Source organism: Salmo trutta, chromosome 29 (genome assembly GCF_901001165.1).
Source record: "Salmo trutta chromosome 29, fSalTru1.1, whole genome shotgun sequence".
Classification (NCBI taxonomy): Eukaryota; Metazoa; Chordata; class Actinopteri; order Salmoniformes; family Salmonidae; genus Salmo; species Salmo trutta.
The window spans coordinates 12,379,438-12,405,635 of record NC_042985.1 but is presented as its reverse complement, the minus strand read 5'-3'; the positions used below and the strand labels follow the sequence as shown (position 1 = coordinate 12,405,635).

The following is a 26,198-nucleotide window of genomic DNA, read 5'->3' as shown; positions in this document are numbered from 1 at the left end:
GGGAACGGTTTGTAAATGTGTAGGGAACGGTTTATAATGTGTAGGGAACAGTTTGTAATGTGTAGGGAACAGATTGTAATGTGTAGGGAATGGTTTATAATGTGTAGGGAACAGTTTGTAATGTGTAGGGAACAGATTGTAATGTGTAGGGAACGGTTTGTAATGTGTAGGGAACGGTTTGTAAATGGTGTACTGGTGCACACCCAGTGCATATAGGGCCGGTTTCCCAAGCAGATGAAGGCTGGTCCAGGTCTGGACTTCAATGGAGATTCTCCATTGAAGTCATTTTTAGTCCAGGACCAGGCTTAATCTGTGTCTGGGAAACCAGCCTATAGTGTGTAATAAAGCATCTAGATTAGCCATAGATATTATAGTGGATGTTTTGATGTGTTTCTGTATCATTTGTATATTGTAAGCACAATTTACTGAGTGACATTATAATGAATTATGGAAATATCAGCTCAACGCAGGCTTTTATTTAAAACCCATTAGGTTTGTTTTGTCCGTCTCTCTATCTCTGTCTCTCTGTCTCTCTCTCTGTCTGTCTCTCTCTGTTCAGTACAGCTGGGGGACAACATTACACAGTCATAGAAACAGAATGGTCGCCTGGGTAACACACCACTTACTGTATTTACCCTGGCCCAGCTCCTTCCATTAGAGATGTGTGTGTGTGTGTATGTGCATGCTAGCGTACATGTGGGGTGTGTTTGTTCTAGGCAGTGGTACAGGGTGGCTCTCTGTCAATACATACTGTAGCTAGAGGAACAGATGGACACTTCTCTCTGCTTGACTCCATATCACCATCATTATCACAACCTCCTCCTCACTCCTCCTCCTCACTCCTCCTCCTCACTCCTCCTCCACACTCCTCCTCCTCACTCCTCCTCCCAGCTCCTACCCCTTCTATGTACACTTACATGTATATTCTATAGTGTCTTGATATGATGCTGATCCTTTATCAGATAAATGATTGTTTGAACACCAACAAAACCACTTGTTGTCAAAGCACCTGGCTCTCATCTACGGCTTCTTACACCACACCAGTAGAAATACACTTTTTCAAGCTGAAAGACGATGGCCATAGCTTACTCATGTTGTTGCATAACCATTAAATCATTGTTATAGTTAAAGTATGATATATTTGGGTTTAAGATGTCAAATCCGAACTGCGCACTTCGGACAAATCTGTGTGAATGCAGTGTCTTTTCCTATGATATGACATGCTAATTATTTTCAGCCTACGTTTCGTTTCAGGATTTATACAATCCTAGTTCACATTTTTCCAGATTATTATATAGATTGTAATCTGTCTCTATCCTTGTGTATCTTATTCCAGATTACGACCTGTCCAAATTGAGGGACTTCATGGACCAACAAGTGGACTCCTACATTGACAAGGGCATCATCGAGAAGGGTGAGGGAGAGACCATCAAGAGGATCTATGGCAGCCTGTAACCTTCAAACAACCTTAAAAAAACCAACAACCAACCTTCAAACACCTACGACCAACCTTCAAAAAACCTACTGGAAATGTATGACGATTGATAAACCTATGATAAACCTATGAATAGGGCCTAGAGTTGTTCCTGTTCTGGTAACATGGTTTGGAAAAACTCCTGGTTTTACGACTCACTCACAATGAGCAGAATCCAAACTTGACATGATGATCCCAGAAAGTAACTGACTGATTTTGGTGTGAATTCTTGCCTTGATGTCAGTGGGAGTTTGGTGTGAATTCTTGCCTTGATGTCAGTGGGAGTTTGGTGTGAAAGTTTGAGTAAAGCGAGTGGATCTCAAGTTAGGATTTGGCCTCTATGAGATGAAAGGTATGACCTTTATGTATTAAAAATAAACAATTTAGGCAAAAACATATTGTATTTGACATTTCCAGAAAGCTGGAATGCAATAATGGTAATATTATCACTGAAAGTATATAGTCAACTATACAGCTAGAAAACAATCAGCAATAGTCCGATGGCACTGACTCGGTTGGGAAGGGGAAATTCAATAGTTATTCTGTCAAATCAACTGACTGACTGATCTAACTTACTAGATGACAGCTTTGCCTACCTTGAGGAGTGAAATGTTGACCTACTGAGGGGGAATGAGTGTTCAACCATCCCAATGGACACACACTGGTTGACTCAACGTTGTTTCCACGTCATTACGTTGAACCAATTTGGAATAGACGTTGAATTGACGTCTGTGCCTAGTGGAAAGGGTGTGTCCCAAATGGTATACTATTCCCTATTTAGTGCATTATTTTTGACTAGGCCCCATGGGGCTCTGGTTAAAAATAGTGCACTATATAGGAAGTAGGGTGCCATTTGGCACAGAGATGGGTCTGATAGTAGAGTTCCAACTGTAGCTTCCTCATCGATTGCAGGTAATATGTATGTCTTTGCAATAGACTTTTGCAACAAGTACACATATATCTAAATGTATGCATTCTATGTAATCTGTCCTATCATATTCTAATTAATTTTTTTTCAATCCAGCATCAATGTAAAATCTATTGTATTAAGGCTTTTAACTCAACCAAAAACAGCTGTGTTGTCCAGTATCATTTCAGCCCTGTATGTCCATCCTCTCCTCTTCGTTCTGGGGTAATTCCTTTGGGGCCCTCCAGGGGGCCCTGCTTGTGTCATTTCTATCTGATTTCTGCAAAATGGGTAGTAGTGGGAAGTTGCCTCTAGATGCTGATCGTGGATCAGTTGTACATTTTCCCCACTAATGGTAAAGGTTAGGATTGTGGGAGGACAAGCTGATCCTAGATCTGTCCCCACCTTCTATATGTCTCAGTATATTCAACATGTATACTACCACTCTAGGGACACAAAATGAAGTATTTTTAAATGTAAATATTTGTGATGTTTTTTCCTATAATGTAAAAGCAATTAAAACATTGCCATTCTTTATATGTGTAGTTGACTCCGGTAAAGAGAATATCAAAGGCTTCTTCCCAAATGGCACCCAATTCCCTATAATGTGCACTACTTCTGACCAGAGCCTTATGGGCCTTAATATGGAATAGGGTGCTATTTAGGATGTAAACTTTGTATGAGACATTGTAGTTCCTCATGTTGCTACCTGACATTAAGAGGCATGATTTTCAGTCAATATGGTTATTGATCTCGAGAGAGAAAGCTGTTGCTACTAGAAGATATCAAGAAGAAAGGCATAAATATGAATATTGAGTCACATTCCAGATGATTCCCCCTATAGTTACATCTATCCTCTCTGATCCAATGGAAACACATGAAGCTGTTCAATTGTTCTTTCTTGAAACATTCAACTATCAGAGGGGTGGGTAGCCTCAGAGGCCCAGGATTCTCACCTTACAGTCCAGTCAACCAGATGACATTTGGAAGGATGCCACACGAGACTAGAGGAGTGGAACTCAGTAAAATGTACAACGACATTTATCATCAACAAAAACAACTAGGCAACCAAGAGAAGTCTGTTTTAAAGTTGTATTTATTCATCCTCAAAAATCAAGAAAAAAAAGCACATTAAAACTCAGCCATGGTTTAATTTGTACAGTATTTCACACACTTAAAAACAACAGCACATTCACACTTCAAAAAGAGATTTCCCTTTATGTCACTAATGAATGCTTCTAAACAGGTAAACAAAACATTTAAAATGCTTCACCACCCCTCCCATCCACAGCTTCACCACCCCTCCCACCCACAGCTTCACCACCCCTCCCACCCACAGCTTCACCACCCCTCCCACCCACAGCTTTACCACCCCTCCCACCCACAGCTTCACCACCCCTCCCACCCACAGCTTAACCACCCCTCCCACCCACAGCTTCACCACCCCTCCCACCCACAGCTTCACCACCCCTCCCACCCACAGCTTCACCACCCCTCCCACCCACAGCTTCACCACCCCTCCCATCCACAGCTTCACCACCCCTCCCACCCACAGCTTCACCACCCCTCCCATCCACAGCTTCACCACCCCTCCCATCCACAGCTTCACCACCCCTCCCACCCACAGCTTCACCACCCCTCCCACCCACAGCTTCACCACCCCTCCCACCCACAGCTTCACCACCCCTCCCACCCACAGCTTCACCACCCCTCCCACCCACAGCTTCACCACCCCCTCCCACCCACAGCTTCACCACCCCTCCCACCCACAGCTTCACCACCCCTCCCATCCACAGCTTCACCACCCCTCCCATCCACAGCTTCACCACCCCTCCCACCCACAGCTTCTGGTGAGAATTCAGTCGAGGGATACATCCAAAATGGCACCCTATTTTCTATGTTATACACTACCCTTGACCAAAACCCTACGGGCCCTGGTCAAAAGTAGTGAACCCTACGGGCCCTGGTCAAAAGTAGTGAACCCTACGGGTCCTGGTCAAAAGTAGTGCACTACATAGGGAATAGGGAGCCATTTGGGATGCACACAATGTGGGGCATAAATAGGCTGCCATTATGGACGCACCCTAGTTTCAAACACTGAGGAGGAGGAGGAAGAGAGGAGGAAGAAGAGAGTTGGTGAGGAGGAGAGGAAGAAGAGAGAAGGAGCAGAGGAGGAGAGGAGGAGGAGAGGAGGAGGAAAAGAGGAGGGGAGGAAGAAGAGAGGAGTAGGAAGAGGAGGTAATACTGGAGGCTTCTCCATCTATCTATCTATCCATCCATCTAGTGAACTGATGCTATTCTAGGAGGGATTGGATCATCAGAGTTAGGGTAAAAGCCAGTATCGAACTAATCCCCCAAACACACCTGTGTGTTTCCTGTGTATGTATGTGTGTGTGTGTGGTATACACAGACCAGAGGGTTATTCTGTACAGCAGCAGCATGTAGACTTGTAGTGAGTAGATGAGTGTCATAGTAACAGACTACCTGCTGTTCAGATGATTGACAGCAGTTGAACAGTACAAAACCAGAAGAATACTAATAATACAACGTATGATACTAATATTAAAAAGGCAAAGGATGAATCCTCAGTTCAAACACTTAGACATGACGTCCCGTGTCATGGTTTGGTAAAAGAGAGATACAGGAAGGGAAAGGCAGGAAGCAGTGATGGGTGGATTTGTGGGTGGATGGGTGTTAATCAGGGCTTCAGGTAAACGAGTGTGTCCCTTAGATCTCCTGGTATGATGAAACAGGAAGTGTGTATTCCTCTTCACTGTCCCTGTGAACAAAAAGAACATACATGTTAGCACACACACACACACATATCAACACACACTTAAACTGGACTGACCACATGCAGACTTTCCGCACCTCATCCACACTCATACCCACAGATATACACTCACCCACACTCACACCCACACAGATATACACTCACACCCACACAGATATACACTCATACCCACAGATATACACTCACCCACACTCACACCCACACAGATATACACTCATCCACACTCACACAGATATACACTCACCCACACTCACACCCACACAGATATACACTCACACAGATATACACTCACACAGATATACACTCACCCACACTCACACAGATATACACTCATCCACACTCACACAGATATACACTCATCCACACTCACATCACAACTGCTGCTACCAGACTGTTATTATTGCTAAATACTGCATAATTTAAACACTTGCCCCCCCCAATCCCCCCTTCCCCAAAACACATGTAAATATTGGACTATTGATCCCTTCCTGTATTATACTGATGCTAACATGTTTATTCTACTGAGACATTTACTTTATATTCCTATTCACATATTTTATCATTTCTTATTGTTGTTGTATTGTCCAGAAGGAACCTGCTGGTAAGCATTTAATTGGACGGTGTATACCATGTGTATTATGTACATGTAACGAATAAAACTAAATAAAACACACAAGTCATTAACACACACACAAACATAACATCCAGTGAATTCCCTCCATTTGCATACAGACACACCATATAAGCTGGGTGTTTGCAAACTAAAGCCATCTCAGACCACAATTGTGTGTGTGTGTGTGTGTGTGTGTGTGTGTGTGTGTGTGTGTGTGTGTGTGTGTGTGTGTGTGTGTGTGTCAGACTCAAACCCTAGTCATACAGTGTGTTTGCTCCAACAAGAAGCACGCTCCTCTGTTTCCTCACAGACGCCAGAGTAAACATAGACCTGGTGTTTATACTGCTACTACTAACCACACAGTACCATACAGAACTAGACTGATAACTATACTGCTACTAACCACACAGTACCATACAGAACCAGACTGATAACTATACTGCTATTAACCACACAGAACCAGACTGATAACTATACTGTTACTACTAACCACACAGTACCATACAGAACCAGACTGATAACTATACTGTTACTAACCACACAGTACCATACAGAACCAGACTGATAACTATACTGCTACTAACCACACAGTACCATACAGAACCAGACTGATAACTATACTGTTATTACTAACCACACAGTACCATACAGAACCAGACTGATAACTATACTGTTATTACTAACCACACAGAACCATACAGAACCAGACTGATAACTATACTGCTACTAACCACACAGAACCAGACTGATAACTATACTGCTACTACTAACCACACAGTACCATACAGAACCAGACTGATAACTATACTGCTACTAACCACACAATACCATACAGAACCAGACTGATAACTATACTGTTACTAACCACACAGTACCATAATGATAACTATACTGCTACTAACCACACAGTACCATACAGAACCAGACTGATAACTATAGTGCTACTAACCACACAGTACCATACAGAACCAGACTGATAACTATAGTGCTACTAACCACACAGTACCATACAGAACCAGACTGATAACTATAGTGCTACTAACCACACAGTACCATACAGAACCAGACTGATAACTATACTGTTATTACTAACCACACAGTACCATACAGAACCAGACTGATAACTATACTGCTACTAACCACACAGTACCATACAGAACCAGACTGATAACTATACTGCTACTAACCACACAGTACCATACAGAACCAGACTGATAACTATACTGTTACTAACCACACAGTACCATACAGAACCAGACTGATAACTATACTGCTACTACTAACCACACAGTACCATACAGAACCAGACTGATAACTATACTGTTACTAACCACACAGTACCATACAGAACCAGACTGATAACTATACTGCTATTAACCACACAGTACCATACAGAACCAGACTGATAACTATACTGCTATTACCCACACAGTACCATACAGAACCAGACTGATAACTATACTGTTACTACTAACCACACAGTACCATACAGAACCAGACTGATAACTATACTGTTATTACTAACCACACAGAACCAGACTGATAACTACACTGCTACTACTAACCACACAGTACCATACAGAACCAGACTGATAACTATACTGCTATTAACCACACAGAACTAGACTGATAACTATACTGCTACTACTAACCACACAGTACCATACAGAACCAGACTGATAACTATACTGCTACTAACCACACAGAACCAGACTAATAACTATACTGCTACTACTAACCACACAGTACCATACAGAACCAGACTGATAACTACACTGCTACTAACCACACAGTACCATACAGAACCAGACTGATAACTATACTGTTACTAACCACACAGTACCATACAGAACCAGACTGATAACTATACTGTTACTTCTAACCACACAGTACCATACAGAACCAGACTGATAACTATACTGTTACTAACCACACAGTACCATACAGAACCAGACTGATAACTATACTGCTACTAACCACACAGTACCATACAGAACCAGACTGATAACTATACTGCTACTAACCACACAGTACCATACAGAACCAGACTGATAACTATACTGTTACTAACCACACAGTACCATACAGAACCAGACTGATACCTATACTGCTACTACTAACCACACAGAACCAGACTGATAACTATACTGTTACTAACCACACAGTACCATACAGAACCAGACTGATAACTATACTGTTACTAACCACACAGTACCATACAGAACCAGACTGATAACTATACTGTTATTACTAACCACACAGAACCAGACTGATAACTATACTGCTACTACTAACCACACAGTACCATACCGAACCAGACTGATAACTATACTGCTATTAACCACACAGTACCATACAGAACCAGACTGATAACTATACTGCTATTAACCACACAGTACCATACAGAACCAGACTGATAACTATACTGTTACTACTAACCACACAGTACCATACAGAACCAGACTGATAACTATACTGTTATTACTAACCACACAGAACCAGACTGATAACTATACTGCCACTACTAACCACACAGTACCATACAGAACCAGACTGATAACTATACTGCTATTAACCACACAGAACCAGACTGATAACTATACTGCTACTACTAACCACACAGTACCATAAAGAACCAGACTGATAACTATACTGCTATTAACCACACAGAACCAGACTGAAAACTATACTGTTACTACTAACCACACAGTACCATACAGAACCAGACTGATAACTATACTGTTACTAACCACACAGTACCATACAGAACCAGACTGATAACTATACTGCTACTAACCACACAGAACCAGACTGATAACTATACTGCTACTACTAACCACACAGTACCATACAGAACCAGACTGATAACTATAATGCTACTAACCACACAGTACCATACAGAACCAGACTGATAACTATACTGTTACTACTAACCACACAGTACCATACAGAACCAGACTGATAACTATACTGTTATTACTAACCACACAGTACCATACAGAACCAGACTGATAACTATACTGTTATTACTAACCACACAGTACCATACAGAACCAGACTGATAACTATACTGCTACTAACCACACAGTACCATACAGAACCAGACTGATATTTATACTACTACTAACCACACAGTACCATACAGAACCAGACTGATAACTATACTGTTACTACTAACCACACAGTACCGTACAGAACCAGACTGATAACTATACTGCTACTAACCACACAGTACCATACAGAACCAGACTGATAACTATAGTGCTAATAACCATACAGAACCAGACTGATAACTATACTGTTACTAACCACACAGTACCATACAGAACCAGACTGATAACTATACTGTTACTAACCACACAGAACCAGACTGATAACTATACTGTTACTAACCACACAGAACCAGACTGATAACTGTACTGTTACTAACCACACAGAACCAGACTGATAACTATACTGTTACTACTAACCACACAGTACCATACAGAACCAGACTGATAACTATACTGTTACTAACCACACAGAACCAGACTGATAACTATATTGTTACTAACCACACAGAACCAGACTGATATCTATACTGTTACTAACCATACAGAACCAGACTGATAACTATACTGTTACTAACCACACAGTACCATACAGAACCAGACTGATAACTATACTGCTATTAACCACACAGTACCATACAGAACCAGACTGATAACTATACTGCTACTAACCACACAGAACCATACAGAACCAGACTGATAACTATACTGCTATTAACCACACAGTACCATACAGAACCAGACTGATAACTATACTGCTACTAACCACACAGTACCATACAGAACCAGACTGATAACTATACTGTTACTACTAACCACACAGTACCATACAGAACCAGACTGATAACTATACTGTTATTACTAACTATTCTTTTTGGCTTTCTTGCATTTCCTTCTCCATTTAGTCCTTGCTTCCCTGATACACACTCCCCCTCGTTCTCTCCCCCTCCTTCTCTCCCCCTCCTTCTCTCCCCATCCTTCTCTCCCCCTCTCTTTCCTGGCAGATCTATAATTAGCTGATAGATCAGTCTGCAGAGGGTTGAGGCCTCCTATGTGACCTAATAGGGCTGCATCTCAATAGTCTACAGTAGAGCTTGGACCATAAACCCCAAATTACCAACACCGACATTTCTAACTCATACCCAAGCAATTTTCCCCCTAGACTGTTTTCAGATAAGTAGACAGGAAGGAGAGGTGGAGAGGACAGAGAGGTGGACAGGAAGGAGAGGTGGAGATGAAGGAGAGATGGACAGGAAGGAGAGCTGGACAGGAAGGAGAGGTGGACAGGAAGGAGAGATGGACAGGAAGGAGAGGTGGAGATGAAGGAGAGATGGACAGGAAGGAGAGGTGGAGATGAAGGAGAGATGGACAGGAAGGAGAGGTGGAGATAAGAGAGATGGACAGGAAGGAGAGGTGGAGATGAGAAAGGTGGACAGGAAGGAGAGGTGGAGATGAAAGAGGTGGACAGGAAGGAGAGGTGGAGATGAAGGAGATGTGGACAGGAAGGAGAGGTGGATAGGAAGGGGAGGTGGAGGTGGAGATGAAAGAGAGGTGGAGATGAGAAAGGTGGACAGGAAGGAGAGGTGGAGATGAAAGAGGTGGACAGGAAGGAGAGGTGGAGATGAAGGAGATGTGGACAGGAAGGAGAGGTGGAGATGAAGGAGATGTGGACAGGAAGGAGAGGTGGATAGGAAGGGGAGGTGGAGGTGGAGATGAAAGAGAGGTGGAGACGAAAGAGAGGTGGAGACGAAAGAGAGGTGGACAGGAAGGAGAGGTGGACAGGAAGGAGAGGTGGACAGGAAGGAGAGGTGGACAGAAAGGAGAGATGGACAGAAAGGAGAGATGGACAGAAAGGAGAGATGGACAGAAAGGAGAGATGGACAGAAAGGAGAGATGGACAGAAAGGAGAGATGGACAGAAAGGAGAGATGGACAGAAAGGAGAGATGGACAGGAAGGAGAGATGGACAGAAAGGAGAGATGGACAGAAAGGAGAGATGGACAGAAAGGAGAGATGGACAGAAAGGAGAGGTGGACAGAAAGGAGAGGTGGCGATGAAGGAGAGGTGGCGATGAAGGAGAGGTGGAGATGAAGGAGAGGTGGCGATGAAGGAGAGGTGGACAGAAAGAGAGGTGGACAGAAAGGAGAGGTGGAGATGAAGGAGAGGTGGAGATGAAGGAGAGGTGGAGATGAAGGAGAGGTGGAGATGAAGGAGAGGTGGAGATGAAGGAGAGGTGGAGATGAAGGAGAGGTGGAGATGAAGGAGAGGTGGAGATGAAGGAGAGGTGGAGATGAAGGAGAGGTGGACAGGAAGGAGAGGTGGACAGGAAGGAGAGGTGGACAGGAAGGAGAGGTGGACAGGAAGGAGAGGTGGACAGGAAGGAGAGGTGGAGGTGACAAGGAGAGGAAGCACCTTAACCATTAGATATTAGTGAGTAGGTCAGTCTGCTGCTGTGACCTGAGCACCGTGTGTCCTGAGCACCATACTGCTCCCAGAGCATTGTTCATCAATTATTCACACTCATTCAGGCACCACGGCAACCCACATTCCAATTAGACCAGCAGGTGTGTGTGTCTCAGAGTGACAGCACAGACTGCCTGTTACCAACTATAACTGTACTCAGCTGCAGAATATCTAACCCAGTTTCCCCTACCAAGTCTCAGATCATGAAAAGCTTGCTTTACTCCATAGCTTCAAAACTATATTAAAACTATACTGCTCAAAAAAATAAAGGGAACACTTAAACAACACAATGTAACTCCAAGTCAATCACACTTCTGTGAAATCAAACTGTCCACTTAGGAAGCAACACTGATTGACAATACATTTCACATGCTGTTGTGCAAATGGAATAGACAACAGGTGGAAATTATAGGCAATTAGCAAGACACCCCCAATAAAGGAGTGGTTCTGCAGGTGGGGACCACAGACCACTTCTCAGTTCCTATGCTTCCTGGCTGATGTTTTGGTCACTTTTGAATGCTGGCGGTGCTTTCACTCTAGTGGTAGCATGAGACGGAGTCTACAACCCACACAAGTGGCTCAGGTAGTGCAGCTCATCCAGGATGGCACATCAATGCGAGCTGTGGCAAGAAGGTTTGCTGTGTCTGTCAGCGTAGTGTCCAGAGCATGGAGGCGCTACCAGGAGACAGGCCAGTACATCAGGAGACGTGGAGGAGGCCGTAGGAGGGCAACAACCCAGCAGCAGGACTGCTACCTCCGCCTTTGTGCAAGGAGGAGCAGGAGGAGCACTGCCAGAGCCCTGCAAAATGACCTCCAGCAGGCCACAAATGTGCATGTGTCTGCTCAAACGGTCTGAAACAGACTCCATGAGGGTGGTATGAGGGCCCGACGTCCACAGGTGGGGGTTGTGCTTACAGCCCAACACCGTGCAGGACGTTTGGCATTTGCCAGAGAACACCAAGATTGGCAAATTTGCCACTGGCGCCCTGTGCTCTTCACAGATGAAAGCAGGTTCACACTGAGCACATGTGACAGACGTGACAGAGTCTGGAGACGCCGTGGAGAACGTTCTGCTGCCTGCAACATCCTCCAGCATGACCGGTTTGGCAGTGGGTCAGTCATGGTGTGGGGTGGCATTTCTTTGGGGGGGCCGCACAGCCCTCCATGTGCTCGCCAGAGGTAGCCTGACTGCCATTAGGTACCGAGATGAGATCCTCAGACCCCTTGTGAGACCATATGCTGGTGCGGTTGGCCCTGGGTTCCTCCTAATGCAAGACAATGCTAGACCTCATGTGGCTGGAGTGTGTCAGCAGTTCCTGCAAGAGGAATGCATTGATGCTATGGACTGGCCCGCCCGTTCCCCAGACCTGAATCCAATTGAGCACATCTGGGACACCATGTCTCGCTCCATCCACCAACGCCATGTTGCACCACAGACTGTCCAGGAGTTGGTGGATGCTTTAGTCCAGGTCTGGGAGGAGATCCCTCAGGAGACCATCCGCCACCTCATCAGGAGCATGCCCAGGCGTTGTAGGGAGGTCATACAGGCACGTGGAGGCCACACACACTACTGAGCCTCATTTTGACTTGTTTTAAGGACATTACATCAAAGTTGGATCAGCTTGTAGTGTGGTTTTCCACTTTAATTTTGAGTGTGACTCCAAATCCAGACCTCCATGGGTTGATAAATTGGATTTCCATTGATTATTTTTGTGTGATTTTGTTGTCAGCACATTCAACTACGTAAAGAAAAAAGTATTTCATAAGATTATTTCTTTCATTCAGATCTAGGATGTGTTATTTTAGTGTTCCCTTTATTTTTTTGAGCAGTGTATATTTCAAACTGTATTTCTCTTTCATCCATAGCTCTGTATCAAACATTTTGAGAGTGGTTCAATTTCTCCAGCCGCATCCCTCAACATCCCAAAACAAGTGGCAGGGTGACGGCTTGTTTTCTAATCCCAGATTGCCCGTTTAAACCAGTTTCACTTCAAGGAAACCATGACATTTCCTCTAAATCCTGTAACATAGCTGTTAAACCACAGAGCACTGAACCATAACGCTGCCCAGGTGTAGGTTGATCAGGTTATGGTCTCCTTAGAGACCTGGGGCCGTCCGGCCCCCTGGGGCCGTAGGCACCGGCCCCCTGGGGCCGTAGGCACCGGCCCCCTGGGGCCGTAGGCATCAACGTTCTCAGAGTAGGCGTGGTGCTATAGGGTTAGTTTCCCCTCTACAGGCGTCCACATACATAGGTTGGGTTTGCTCCTAGCAGAACTCAGCTAGGTGAAGTGAACGTCTATTCTTGCATACTCCCTTAAAATACCTTCGCATTAAAAACAAGAAAAGCATCTATATTACCGTTTGTCCCTCTTGATACACTGTAGCAGCAAGTACACGTCGTCAAAATAGTCTGAATTAATCTTAGATAAAATGAATTACAGATTTCTTAGTTGACGTTTTTGCCGAGGTCTCAGTGGCGCAATTTTAACTAACTAAGATACAGTATTATCTGGTACAGTATATCTCATGTGAATAAAATGTGCATGAAAACTAGTTGCCTGTCGTCGAATGACAACAAACACTTAATTGAAGAATCCGCACTGTTGACCAATCACCAACGAAGGATCGTAGACTTCAGCTACCGAAGAAAAAACGTTGTGTACTCAAACAGACGAAAAATAACCTGCATAACAACAAAACTAACCAAAATGAACCAAAATGTAGTCACAATATATGCAGGAACGGTTTCAACTGGGAAGCATATGGTCAGCCTTATTCACTGTGATCTAAAAGGCTAAACTGATCCTAGATCAGCACTCCTACTCTGAGACACTTTGTGGATACAGCCCCTGGCCTAGCCAGGGAGAGACCGCAGTTGCTGCCAGCGTGACTCAGAACTGACTTGGCAGTTCCTCTAACTTAAATAGTATGTGTGTGTGTGTGCGTGTGTGTGTGTGTGTGTGTGTGTGTGGAGAGAGTGCGTGCATTAGTGTGCACATGCCAGCCAACTTGCCGATCTTCACTGACGTGACTGTGTCTCAGCACGCATAGTCAGCGAGACAAGCTCAGGCCTGACTTATGCTGAATTCCAAATAGACCCTACCCCCCTAGAGAGATCCTACCCCCCTAGAGAGATCCTACTCCACTAGAGAGACCCTACCCCCCTAGAGAGACCCTACTCCACTAGAGAGACCCTACCCCCCTAGAGACCATACCCTCCCAGAGAGACCCTACCCCCCTAGAGAGACCCTACCCCCCTAGAGAGACCCTACCCCCCTAGAGAGAGACCCTACCCCGCTAGAGACCCTACCCCCCTAGAGACCCTACCCTCCTAGAGAGACCCTACTCCCCTAGAGAGACCCTACCCTCCTAGAGAGACCCTACCCCCCTAGAGAGACCCTACTCCACTAGAGAGACCCTACTCCCTAGAGAGACCCTACCCCCCTTGAGAGACCCTACCCCCCTAGAGAGACCCTACTCCCCTAGAGAGACCCTACCCCCCTAGAGAGACCCTACTCCCCTAGAGAGACCCTACCCCCCTAGAGAGACCCTACTCCACTAGAGAGACCCTACTCCACTAGAGAGACCCTACCCTCCTAGAGAGACCCTACTCCCATAGAGAGACCCTACCCTCCTAGAGAGACCCTACCCCCCTAGAGAGACCCTACCCTCCTAGAGAGACCCTACACCACTAGAGAGACCCTACACCACTAGAGAGACCCTACCCCCCTAGAGAGACCCTACCCCCCTAGAGAGACCCTACTCCACTAGAGAGACCCTACTCCCCTAGAGAGACCCTACTCCCCTAGAGAGACCCTACCCTCCTAGAGAGACCCTACCCCCCTAGAGAGACCCTACTCCACTAGAGAGACCCTACCCCCTAGAGACCCTACCCCCCTAGAGAGACCCTACTCCCCTAGAGAGACCCTGCCCCCTAGAGAGACCCTACCCTCCTAGAGAGACCCTACCCTCCTAGAGAGACCCTACCCTCCTAGAGAGACCCTACTCCCATAGAGAGACCCTACTCCACTAGAGAGACCATACCCCCCGAGAGACCATACCCCCCGAGAGACCCTACCCCCTAGAGAGACCCTACTCCCCTAGAGAGACCCTACCCCCCTAGAGAGACCCTACCCCCCTAGAGAGACCCTACCCCCCTAGAGAGACCCTACCCCCCCTAGAGAGACCCTACTCCACTAGAGAGACCCTACTCTACTAGAGACCCTACCCTCCTAGAGACCCTACCCCCCTAGAGAGACCCTACCCTCCTAGAGAGACCCTACCCTCCTAGAGAGACCCTACCCTCCTAGAGAGACCCTACCCCCTAGAGAGACCCTACTCCCCTAGAGAGACCCTACTCCCCTAGAGAGACCCTACTCCACTAGAGAGACCCTACTCCACTAGAGACCCTACCCTCCTAGAGAGACCCTACCCCCCTAGAGAGACCCTACCCCCCCTAGAGAGACCCTACCCCCCCTAGAGAGACCCTACTCCACTAGAGAGACCCTACCCTCCTAGAGAGACCCTACCCTCCTAGAGAGACCCTACCCTCCTAGAGAGACCCTACTCCCATAGAGAGACCCTACTCCACTAGAGAGACCATACCCCCCGAGAGACCATACCCCCCGAGAGACCCTACCCCCTAGAGAGACCCTACTCCCCTAGAGAGACCCTACCCCCCTAGAGAGACCCTACCCCCCTAGAGAGACCCTACCCCCCCTAGAGAGACCCTACCCCCCCTAGAGAGACCCTACTCCACTAGAGAGACCCTACTCTACTAGAGACCCTACCCTCCTAGAGACCCTACCCCCCTAGAGAGACCCTACCCTCCTAGAGAGACCCTACCCTCCTAGAGAGACCCTACCCTCCTAGAGAGACCCTACCCCCTAGAGAGACCCTACTCCCCTAGAGAGACCCTACTCCCCTAGAGAGACCCTACTCCACTAGAGAGACCCTACTCCACTAGAGACCCTACCCTCCTAGAGAGACCCTACCCCCCTAGAGAGACCCTACCCCCCCTAGAGAGACCCTACCCCCCCTAGAGAGACCCTACTCCACTAGAGAGACCCTACTCTACTAGAGACCCTACCCTCCTAGAGAGACCCTACCCCCCTAGAGAGACCCTACCCCCCTAGAGAGACCCTACCCTCCTATAGAGACCCTACCCTCCTAGAGAGACCCTACCCTCCTAGAGAGACCCTACTCCCATAGAGAGACCCTACCCTCCTAGAGAGACCCTACCCTCCTAGAGAGACCCTACCCTCCTAGAGAGACCCTACCCCCTAGAAAGACCCTACTCCCCTAGAGAGACCCTACTCCACTAGAGAGACCCTACTCTCCTAGAGAGACCCTACCCTCCTAGAGAGACCCTACTCCCCTAGAGAGACCCTACCCCCCTAGAGAGACCCTACTCCACTAGAGAGACCCTACTCCACTAGAGAGACCCTACCCTCCTAGAGAGACCCTACTCCCATAGAGAGACCCTACCCTCCTAGAGAGACCCTACCCCCCTAGAGAGACCCTACTCCACTAGAGACCCTACCCTCCTAGAGAGACCCTACACCACTAGAGAGACCCTACCCCCCTAGAGAGACCCTACCCCCCTAGAGAGACCCTACTCCACTAGAGAGACCCTACTCCCCTAGAGAGACCCTACTCCCCTAGAGAGACCCTACCCTCCTAGAGAGACCCTACCCCCCTAGAGAGACCCTACTCCACTAGAGAGACCCTACCCCCTAGAGACCCTACCCCCCTAGAGAGACCCTACTCCCCTAGAGAGACCCTGCCCCCCTAGAGAGACCCTACCCTCCTAGAGAGACCCTACCCTCCTAGAGAGACCCTACCCTCCTAGAGAGACCCTACTCCCATAGAGAGACCCTACTCCACTAGAGAGACCATACCCCCCGAGAGACCATACCCCCCGAGAGACCCTACCCCCTAGAGAGACCCTACTCCCCTAGAGAGACCCTACCCCCCTAGAGAGACCCTACCCCCCTAGAGAGACCCTACCCCCCCTAGAGAGACCCTACCCCCCCTAGAGAGACCCTACTCCACTAGAGAGACCCTACTCTACTAGAGACCCTACCCTCCTAGAGACCCTACCCCCCTAGAGAGACCCTACCCTCCTAGAGAGACCCTACCCTCCTAGAGAGACCCTACCCTCCTAGAGAGACCCTACCCCCTAGAGAGACCTACCCCCCTAGAGAGACCCTACTCCCCTAGAGAGACCCTACTCCACTAGAGAGACCCTACTCCACTAGAGACCCTACCCTCCTAGAGAGACCCTACCCCCCCTAGAGAGACCCTCCCCCCCCTAGAGAGACCCTACCCCCCCTAGAGAGACCCTACTCCACTAGAGAGACCCTACCCTCCTAGAGAGACCCTACCCTCCTAGAGAGACCCTACCCTCCTAGAGAGACCCTACTCCCATAGAGAGACCCTACTCCACTAGAGAGACCATACCCCCCGAGAGACCATACCCCCCGAGAGACCCTACCCCCTAGAGAGACCCTACTCCCCTAGAGAGACCCTACCCCCCTAGAGAGACCCTACCCCCCTAGAGAGACCCTACCCCCCCTAGAGAGACCCTACCCCCCCTAGAGAGACCCTACTCCACTAGAGAGACCCTACTCTACTAGAGACCCTACCCTCCTAGAGACCCTACCCCCCTAGAGAGACCCTACCCTCCTAGAGAGACCCTACCCTCCTAGAGAGACCCTACCCTCCTAGAGAGACCCTACCCTCCTAGAGAGACCCTACCCCCTAGAGAGACCCTACTCCCCTAGAGAGACCCTACTCCCCTAGAGAGACCCTACTCCACTAGAGAGACCCTACTCCACTAGAGACCCTACCCTCCTAGAGAGACCCTACCCCCCTAGAGAGACCCTACCCCCCCTAGAGAGACCCTACCCCCCCTAGAGAGACCCTACTCCACTAGAGAGACCCTACTCTACTAGAGACCCTACCCTCCTAGAGAGACCCTACCCCCCTAGAGAGACCCTACCCCCCTAGAGAGACCCTACCCTCCTATAGAGACCCTACCCTCCTAGAGAGACCCTACCCTCCTAGAGAGACCCTACTCCCATAGAGAGACCCTACCCTCCTAGAGAGACCCTACCCTCCTAGAGAGACCCTACCCTCCTAGAGAGACCCTACCCCCTAGAAAGACCCTACTCCCCTAGAGAGACCCTACTCCACTAGAGAGACCCTACTCTCCTAGAGAGACCCTACCCTCCTAGAGAGACCCTACCCCCCTAGAGACCCTACCCCCCTAGAGACCCTACCCCCCTAGAGAGACCCTACTCCCCTAGAGAGACCCTACTCCACTAGAGAGACCCTACTCCACTAGAGAGACCCTACCCCCCTAGAGAGACCCTACTCCCATAGAGAGACCCTACTCCCATAGAGAGACCCTACTCCCATAGAGAGACCCTACCCTCCTAGAGAGACCCTACCCCCTAGAGAGACCCTACCCCCTAGAGAGACCCTACCCCCCTAGAGAGACCCTACCCCCCTAGAGAGACCCTACTCCACTAGAGAGACCCTACTCCACTAGAGAGACCCTACCCCCCTAGAGAGACCCTACCCTCCTAGAGAGACCCTACCCTCCTAGAGAGACCCTACCCTCCTAGAGAGACCCTACTCCCATAGAGAGACCCTACTCCCATAGAGAGACCCTACCCTCCTAGAGAGACCCTACCCTCCTAGAGAGACCCTACTCCACTAGAGAGACCATACCCCCCGAGAGACCCTACCCCCTAGAGAGACCCTACTCCCCTAGAGAGACCCTACTCCCCTAGAGAGACCCTACTCCACTAGAGAGACCCTACTCCACTAGAGAGACCCTACCCCCCTAGAGAGACCCTACTCCACTAGAGAGACCCTACCCTCCTAGAGAGACCCTACCCTCCTAGAGAGACCCTACTCCCATAGAGAGACCCTACCCTCCTAGAGAGACCCTACCCCCTAGAGAGACCCTACCCCCTAGAGAGACCCTACCCCCCTAGAGACCCTACCCCCCTAGAGAGACCCTACTCCACTAGAGAGACCCTACTCCACTAGAGAGACCCTACCCCCCTAGAGAGACCCTACCCTCCTAGAGAGACCCTACCCTCCTAGAGAGACCCTACCCTCCTAGAGAGACCCTACTCCCATAGAGAGACCCTACTCCCATAGAGAGACCCTACTCCCATAGAGAGACCCTACCCTCCTAGAGAGACCCTACCCTCCTAGAGAGACCCTACTCCACTAGAGAGACCATACCCCCCGAGAGACCCTACCCCCTAGAGAGACCCTACTCCCCTAGAGAGACCCTACCCCCCTAGAGAGACCCAACCCCCCCTAGAGAGACCCTACCCTCCTAGAGAGACCCTACCCTCCTAGAGAGACCCTACCCTCCTAGAAAGACCCTACCCTCCTAGAGAGACCCTACCCCCCTAGAGAGACCCTACCCCCCTAGAGAGACCCTACCCCCCTAGAGAGACCCTACTCCACTAGAGAGACCCTACTCCACTAGAGACCCTACCCTCCTAGAGAGACCCTACCCCCCTAGAGACCCTACCCCCCTAGAGACCCTACCCCCCTAGAGAGACCCTACTCCCCTAGAGAGACCCTACTCCACTAGAGAGACCCTACCCCCCTAGAGACCCTACCCCCCTAGAGACCCTACCCCCCTAGAGAGACCCTACTCCCCTAGAGAGACCCTACTCCACTAGAGAGACCCTACTCCACTAGAGAGACCCTACCCTCCTAGAGAGACCCTACTCCCCTAGAGAGACCCTACCCTCCTAGAGACCCTACTCCCCTAGAGAGACCCTACCCTCCTAGAGAGACCCTATTCCCCGAGAGACCCTACCCTCCTAGAGAGACCCTACTCCACTAGAGAGACCCTACCCTTCTAGAGAGACCCTACCCCCCCTAGAGAGACCCTACCCCCCTAGAGAGACCCTACTCCACTCCATGAAACAGTCAGAGGTCACCAAGCGCAACATAGCTTCAGCGTGTAAATCAGCTAGAAAGATGTGTCGGCATCGATTAATTGTCTCTGGCCCCCTCCCAGTTAGGGGGAGTGATGAGCTCTACAGCAGAGTCACTCCTCAACAGGCCAGGCTTGGTCCTGTTTGTGGGTGAGTCCCAGAAAGAGGGCCAGTTATCTACAAATTCTATCTTTTGGGAGGGGCAGAACACAGTTTTCAACCAGTGATTGAGTTGTGAGACTCTCATCTTATCTACGAACATAGACAGGGCTCTAACTCCTCTAGCTCCACAATGAAATAGGGTGCAGGCCAGTCAGCAGGCTGTTAGCCAGCCTGCCAGCTTAGTGGAGTCTGCCACTAGCACAGTCAGCGTAGTCAGCTCAGCTTTCCCCATTGAGACCGTGTCTGTGCCTCGATCTAGGTTGGGCAAAATTAAAAATGGCGGTGTTCGCTTTAGTAATCTCACTAGTATAAAGACCTCCTCCATTCCTGCCATTATTGAAAGAGATTGTGATACTTCACATCTCAAAATTGGGTTACTTAATGTTAGATCCCTCACTTCCAAGGCAGTTATAGTCAATGAACTAATCACTGATCATAATCTTGATGTGATCTGAAACATCTGAAACATGGCTTAAGCCTGATGAATTTACTGTGTTAAATGAGGCCTCACCCCCTGGTTACACTAGTGACCATATCCCCCGTGCATCCGGCAAAGGCGGAGGTATTGCTAACATTTATGATAGCAAATTTCAATTTACAAAAAAAAAAACGACGTTTTCGTTTTTTGAGCTTCTAGTCATGAAATCTATGCAGCCTACTCACTCACTTTTTATAGCTACTGTTTACAGGCCTCCTGGGCCATATGCAGTGTTCCTCACTGAGATCCCTGAATTCCTATCGGATCTTGTAGTCATAGCAGATAATATTCTAATTTATGGTGACTTTAACATTCACATGGAAAAGTCCACAGACCCACTCCAAAAGGCTTTCGGAGCCATCATCGACTCAGTGGGTTTTGTCCAACATGTCTCTGGACCTACTCACTGCCACAGTCATACTCTGGACCTAGTTTTGTCCCATGGAATAAATGTTGTGGATCTTAATGTTTTTCCTCATAATCCTGGATTATCGGACCACCATTTTATTGCGTTTACAATTGCAACAAATAATCTGCTCAGACCCCAACCAAGTAGCATTAAAAGTCGTGCTATAAATTCTCAGACAACCCAAAGATTCCTTGATGCCCTTCCAGACTCCCTCTGCCTACCCAAGGACGTCAGAGGACAAAAATCAGTTAACCACCTAACCGAGGAACTCAATTTAACCTTGCGCAATACCCTAGATGCAGTTGCACCCCTAAAAACTAAAAACATTTGTCATAAGAAACTAGCTCCCTGGTATACAGAAAATACACGAGCTCTGAAGCAAGCTTCCAGAAAATTGGAACGGAAATGGCGCCACACCAAACTGGAAGTCTTCCGACTAGCTTGGAAAGACAGTACCGTGCAGTATCGAAGAGCCCTCACTGCTGCTCGATCATCCTATTTTTCCAACTTAATTGAGGAAAATAAGAACAATCCGAAATGTATTTTTGATACTGTCGCAAAGCTAACTAAAAAGCAGCATTCGCAAATGGAGGATGGCTTTCACTTCAGCAGTAATACATTTATGAACTTCTTTGAGGAAAAGATCATGATCATTAGAAAGCAAATTACGGACTCCTCTTTAAATCTGGGTATTCCTCCAAAGCTCCATTGTCCTGAGTCTGCACAACTCTGCCAGGACCTAGGATCAAGGGAGATACTAAAGTGTTTTAGTACTATATCTCTTGACACAATGATGAAAATAATCATGGCCTCCAAACCCTCAAGCTGCATACTGGACCCCATTCCAACTAAACTACTGAAAGAGCTGCTTCCTGTGCTTGGCCGTCCTATGTTGAACATAATAAACGGCTCTCTATCCACCGGATGTGTACCAAGCTCACTAAAAGTGGCAGTAATAAAGCCTCTCTTGAAAAAGCCGAATCTTGACCCAGAAATTATTTAAAAAACTAAATCGGCCTATATCGAATCTTCCATTCCTCTCAAAATGTTTAGAAAAAGCTGTTGCACAGCAACTCACTGCCTTCCTGAAGACAAACAATGTATACGAAACGCTTCAGTCTGGTTTTAGACCCCATCATAGCACTGAGACTGCACTTGTGAAGGTGGTAAATGACCTTTTAATGACATCAGACCGAGGCTCTGCATCTGTCCTCGTGCTCCTAGATCTTAGTGCCGCTTTTGATACCATCGATCACCACATTCTTTTGGAGAGATTGGAAACCCAAATTGGTCTACATGGACAAGTTCTGGCCTGGTTTAGATCTTATCTGTCGGAAAGATATCAGTTTGTCTCTGTGGATGGTTTGTCCTCTGACAAATCAATTGTAAATTTCGGTGTTCCTCAAGGTTCCGTTTTAGGACCACTATTGTTTTCACTATATATTTTACCTCTTGGGGATGTCATTCGAAAACATAATGTTAAATTTCACTGCTATGCGGACGACACACAGCTGTACATTTCAATGAAACATGGTGAAGCCCCAAAATTGCCCTCGCTAGAAGCCTGTGTTTCAGACATAAGGAAGTGGATGGCAGCAAACTTTCTACTTTTAAACTCGGACAAAACAGAGATGCTTGTTCTAGGTCCCAAGAAACAAAGAGATCTTCTGTTGAATCTGACAATTAATCTGGATGGTTGTACAGTCGTCTCAAATAAAACTGTGAAGGACCTCGGCGTTACTCTGGACCCTGATCTCTCTTTTGGAAGAACATATCAAGACTGTTTCAAGGACAGCTTTTTTCCATCTACGTAACATTGCAAAAATCAGAAACTTTCTGTCCAAAAATGACGCAGAAAAATGTATCCATGCTTTTGTTACTTCTAGGCTGGACTACTGCAATGCTCTACTTTCTGGCTACCCGGATAAAGCACTAAACAAACTTCAGTTAGTGCTAAATATGGCTGCTAGAATCCTGACTAGAACCAAAAAAATGTATCATATTACTCCAGTGCTAGCCTCCCTACACTGGCTTCCTGTTAAGGCAAGGGCTGATTTCAAGGTTTTACTGCTACAAAGCATTACATGGGCTTGCTCCTACCTATCTTTCCGATTTGGTCCTGCCGTACATACCTACACGTACGCTACGGTCACAAGACGCAGGCCTCCTAACTGTCCCTAGAATTTCTAAGCAAACGGCTGGAGGTAGGGCTTTCTCCTATAGAGCTCCATTTTTATGGAATGGTCTGCCTACCCATGTGAGAGACGCAGACTCAGTCTCAACCTTTAAGTCTTTACTGAAGACTTATCTCTTCAGTAGGTCCTATGATTAAGTATAGTCTGGCCCGGGAGTGTGAAGGTGAACGGAAAGGCTGGAGCAACGAACCGCCCTTGCTGTCTCTGCCTTGCCGGTTCCCCTCTTTCCACTGGGATTCTCTGCCTCTAACCCTATTACAGGGGCTGAGTCACTGACTTACTGGTGTTCTTCCATGCCGTCCATAGGAGGGGTGCATCACTTGAGTCACTGACGTGGTCTTCCTGTCTGGGTTGGCGCCCCCCCCCCCCCTTGGGTTGTGCCATGGCGGAGATCTTTGTGGGCTATACTCGGCCTTGTCTTCGGACGGTAAGTTGGTGGTTGTAGACATCCCTCTAGTGGTGTGGTGGCTGTGCTTTGGCAAAGTGGGTGGGGTTATATCCTGCCTGTTTGGCCCTGTCCGGGGGTATCATCGGATGGGGCCACAGTGTCTTCTGATCCCTCCTGTCTCAGCCTCCAGTATTTATGCTGCAGTAGTTTATGTGTCGGGGGGCTAGGGTCAGTCTGTTACATCTGGAGTATTCTCTTGTCTTATCCGGTGTCCTGTGTGAATTGAAATATGCTCTCTCTAATTCTCTCTTTCTCTCTTTCTCTCGGAGGACCTGAGCCCTAGGACCATGCCTCGGGACTACCTGGCATGATGACTCCTTGCTGTCCCCAGTCCACCTGGCCATGCTGCTGCTCCAGTTTCAACTGTTCTGCCTGCGGTTACGGAACCCTGACCTGTTCACCGGACGTGCTTGTTGCACCCTCGACAACTACTATGATTATTATTATTTGACCATGCTGGTCATTTATGAACATTTTAACATCTTGACCATGTTCTGTTATAATATCCACCCGGCACAGCCAGAAGAGGACTGGCCACCCCTCATAGCCTGGTTCCTCTCTAGGTTTCTTCCTAGGTTTTTGGCCTTTCTAGGGAGTTTTTCCTAGGGAGTTTTTCCTAGCCACCGTGCTTCTTTCACATGCATTGCTTGCTGTTTGGGGTTTTAGGCTGGGTTCCTGTACAGCACTTTGAGATTTCAGCTGATATACGAGGGCTATATAAATAAATTTGATTTGATTTAGAGAGACCCTACCCCCCTAGAGAGACCCTACTCTCCTAGAGAGACCCTACCCCCCAGAGAGACCCTACCCCCCTAGAGAGACCCTACCCCCCTAGACGGCCCCTACTCCACTAGACGGCCCCTACTCCCCTCGAAAGGCCCCTACTCCCCTTGCCACTCCTGAAATCTAAAATGGTTGAATAGGCGGAGGACTTCTCTCTCTCCCTCCCTCTTTCAGTCTTCCCTTTCAATCTCACTCTTCCTCAGTCTGGGATCTACAAACTACTCTGCAAAAACAAAACATGTCATTGCTTGTTGTTTGCTTGTCTCTCAGTCGTGTAACGTTATCCGTTTGGAATGTAATCTGAGCAGTAAGAGAGGTTTATCCGATAGGCTGTACTGAGAGTCAGGTGGGCTGGGATCAGACAGAGACAGTGTTGATGGACATCTCTCTCTCCTGACGCATCAGTACACACACACACACACACACACACACACACACACACAGGGTGAAGGAATCTGCAGAGACAACATCTTCTGGTCTCTGCCTCTTACGTGCACACTCACTGACTCTCTCACACACACACACACACACAGGGTGAAGGAATCTGCAGAGACAACATCTTCTGGTCTCTGCCTCTTACGTGCACACTCACTGACTCTCTCACTCACACACACACACACACACGGTGAAGGAATCTGCAGAGACAACATCTTCTGGTCTCTGCCTCTTACGTGCACACTCACTGACTCTCTCACACACACACGCACGCACGCACACACCTGATCTCAGCCCCTCACCACCCACAGTTTGGCAGGAAGTCTGCATGACTCAACATTTATGACTAGCAGCCAATCGCAGGCCAGGAGAAAGGGGCACTGGCCAGTGGGAACTCAGAATCCGACAGGCATCCGTCACCTGCATCTGCGTAAGCAGGACGTCACACTTCCACAGGCAGCTTTCTGATTCGACGTCTCGCTCACAGGCAGTCTGCTGATTTGACTGCTGGTTTGAGTGATGCGACTGGACAAAGCAACTTTTAACTAAGACAAGACTTGGCTAAAGGACAACTGCTAGTCTGAATTTCTAGTCTGAAAACCACTGCTAGCTCCTACCACTTTGTGAAACTTGAGGATTTGTGTTACCTACCCCAAGCTGATTCATTGGTTTTATCTTAGCGGGCGAACATGTCTTGTGGTATGCAGAAAGGATAAGGTAAATGGTTGTCAACTCAGTTGTTCAGTTCAATGTGGTTCACTGAGTGTGCCAGGGGCAAATCTGACATTGCACACTATTACCTATATAGTGCACTATTTCAAATGGCACCCTATTCCGAACATAGGGCTATGGTCAAAAGTAGAGCACTATAGGCTCCCGAGTGGCACAGCGGTCTAAGTGCTGGAGGCGTCACTACAGACCCTGGTTCGATTCTAGGCTGTATCACAACCGGCCGTGATTGGGAGTCCCATAGGGCGGCAGACAATTGGCCCAGCGTCGTCCGGGTTAGGGTT

General features: G+C 47.8%; 2 protein-coding genes across 5 annotated transcripts in view; one reads left to right on the top strand and one right to left on the bottom strand.

Moving 5' to 3' along the window:
- Nucleotides 1-2,918, top strand: part of LOC115166941 (secretogranin-3) — a 42,774-nt gene extending 39,856 nt beyond the window's left edge. For all 4 annotated transcript variants that reach the window (XM_029720895.1, XM_029720896.1, XM_029720894.1 and 1 more), the window contains one exon: nucleotides 1,337-2,918. In XM_029720895.1, coding sequence (XP_029576755.1) covers nucleotides 1,337-1,455 — 119 coding nt within the window. In that variant the 3' untranslated portion in view covers nucleotides 1,456-2,918. The remainder of the gene's footprint in view (nucleotides 1-1,336) is intronic.
- Nucleotides 2,919-4,200: 1,282 nt separating this feature from the next.
- The window catches only part of LOC115166940 (lysM and putative peptidoglycan-binding domain-containing protein 2), a 24,279-nt gene continuing 2,281 nt past the window's right edge, over nucleotides 4,201-26,198 (bottom strand). The window contains exon 3 of the mRNA XM_029720892.1: nucleotides 4,201-5,160. Within this exon, the coding sequence (XP_029576752.1) occupies nucleotides 5,109-5,160 (52 nt within the window). The 3' untranslated portion in view covers nucleotides 4,201-5,108. The remainder of the gene's footprint in view (nucleotides 5,161-26,198) is intronic.